Source organism: Pelophylax lessonae (genome assembly GCF_965119305.1).
Source record: "Pelophylax lessonae genome assembly, chromosome: 1".
NCBI lineage: Eukaryota > Metazoa > Chordata > Amphibia > Anura > Ranidae > Pelophylax > Pelophylax lessonae.
Window position 1 is genome coordinate 512,473,843 of NC_138768.1, and position 2,337 is coordinate 512,476,179.

General features: G+C 37.0%; 1 protein-coding gene across 1 annotated transcript; it reads right to left on the minus strand.

The window, feature by feature from the left end:
• Positions 1 to 878: 878 nt before the first annotated feature.
• LOC309547272 (olfactory receptor 13G1-like) lies at positions 879 to 1,820 on the minus strand (the record flags this gene model as incomplete). The annotated part of the gene is made up of 1 exon (XM_082247101.1): positions 879 to 1,820. A coding segment is annotated over one exon (942 nt), but the record flags the coding sequence as incomplete, so codon positions are not given.
• Between the last annotated feature and the right edge of the window lie 517 nt (positions 1,821 to 2,337).

The following is a 2,337-nucleotide window of genomic DNA, read 5'->3' on the forward strand; positions in this document are numbered from 1 at the left end:
GGCCAGGTTTGCAAGAAAACTGAAATACATCACAGGTGATATAATTTGCTGCTCAGTGATTTCAGTATTCTAGTCTGCATCTCCCCAAGGTAATACTTACAAATCTGGCCTGTTAGTGTGCCCTGAGGACCGGAGTTGAGAAACACTGATCTACAGTATACTCATTTTAAACACATGGAGAGGGATGAGATATGTTTTGAGAGTAATACAAACCTGAATTAAATTGTCATCAGCTGATGGTAAGATGTTTAATCCAGTCTTCAATTTGAGACTGTTCTTGATGTTCTCAATTTCCTAATAACAGTTAATGGAGGATTGGGCAGATTTGCAATGTCAAAGTTAGAGGTACCTGTATGAATAGGTGTTAGGTATTCCATAACATGGCACATATGGTGGGCATGGCTGCTTATTTTAAATAAGTAGGTAGACATGTGTGATCCTAAATTTGATTCATTCTAGATCCCCTTAAAATGTAGCTATATGAGGAAACTGGAGATCACCCCTAGGTATACTATGCAATGATTGTGCAGAGCACTGTTAACATTGGAATATATTTTACTAGCTAGTATGTAGTAAACAGGTATCTGCCTTAAATGTATGTAATTTGCACATAAAACCCCCCTTCTCCCCACACGCACTTTCCCTCACCTTTTGTGGGCCTATAAGGTGTTTAAGATCCTGGTGTCCATCAACACAGGACAATTTTCTGGGCAATCATTTTTTTTATCAGGCAAAGTATTTTTCTCAAATATAATTTAGCCCCATATCTGCTGACAACATATATTTTATTAAGAAAATTGTCATACAGTATTTTGTAAACATACTGGCCAAAATTACAATAGTTCCTGAAATAACTGAAGAGACTGATGCACAGTGAGTCATTTTTGAAAAACTGTCTTTTTGCAAAATGTCTTATTAATGGCATTAATCACCTCCTTATTCCTGAGGCTATATATAATAGGATTTAACACTGGAGATGCAATGGCATACAAAGCCGATACAACTTTATCAGCTTCTAATTGGTTGCTGAAGGCAGGCCTTACATAGGTGTAGATGACTCCGCCATAAAAGAGAGTCACTACAGTAAGGTGGGAGGCGCAGGTTGAGAAGGCCTTCTTTTTCTTCTCAGCAGAACGGATTTTCATAATAGTGGAAATGATGTATGTATAAGAAATAACCGTCAGAATAAAACATATCATTCCCAGCAGAACATCAGATGCTACAATGACAATATCATTAACATATGTGTCAGAATTTGCCAACTTTAAAACTGGAGGAATTTCACAGAAAAAGTGGTCAATGATGTTTTCCTCCCTAAAGCTGAGTTTCAATATGAGGCATGTATGAGTCATTGAGTTCACAGAGCCAAGGATCCAAGCAGCTCCTGCCAGACATACACATGCTGTCCTGCTCATTATTGTTTTGTACCGTAAAGGGAAGCATATTGCTACATATCTGTCATACGCCATAACTGTCAGAAGAATTAGTTCAGTACTTAAAGCAGCAGTGAATAGATATAACTGGGAGATACAGCCAGAATATGAGATGGACTTCTTATCTATCACAAGTATCTGGAGCATCTTGGGGATAGCAGCTGTTGTGCAACAAATGTCCAATATGGAAAGATTAATAAGAAAGAAATACATTGGAGTGTGAAGACGAGGATCTGAACTTATAACAATTGATATTAATATATTTCCAACAAAGGCCATCAAGTAAATCAGTAAGAATATGGTAAAGAAAAGAGGTTGGAGATTTGGGTAGTGGGAGAGTCCTACCAAAAGGAACTGCATGAATGATGTTTGATTCATTTTGGATGACAAGATTTATTCCTGTAAAACACAAGTAAACATATAGACCATATATTCACCCAGAATAGAAATGATTTACAAACAATTATATTCTATTTGATGTTTTACAGGTTCAAGAGACAACAGAGGTAAAAAACCTGTAAAGGATAAGGGACTGGTGGTCATTTCCATCTGCAGTGTGATGCATTGAGGATACGGATAAACTGATGAGGGGTAGGTGCTTTGAACTTCAGAGCATGCACATAAATACATCTAGATCTCTAGAGACATCTTTGATTGCTTGCACTGGTATACATTTTAATTGTCATGTAAATAAAATATACTGTATGTATCAAATCACTGTCAGCAAACACCAAGTCATCCCAGCTCCCTCCATGATCAGAAGTGAATTCTGTGTGCAAACTTAAATAAGAGTACCTTTTTTTTATTTTTTTATTACAAGCATTCATATAGCCCTGCCAATTTACGCAGCACTGTACATACAATACATTCACATCATTCCTTGCCCTCATGGAGCTTACAGTCT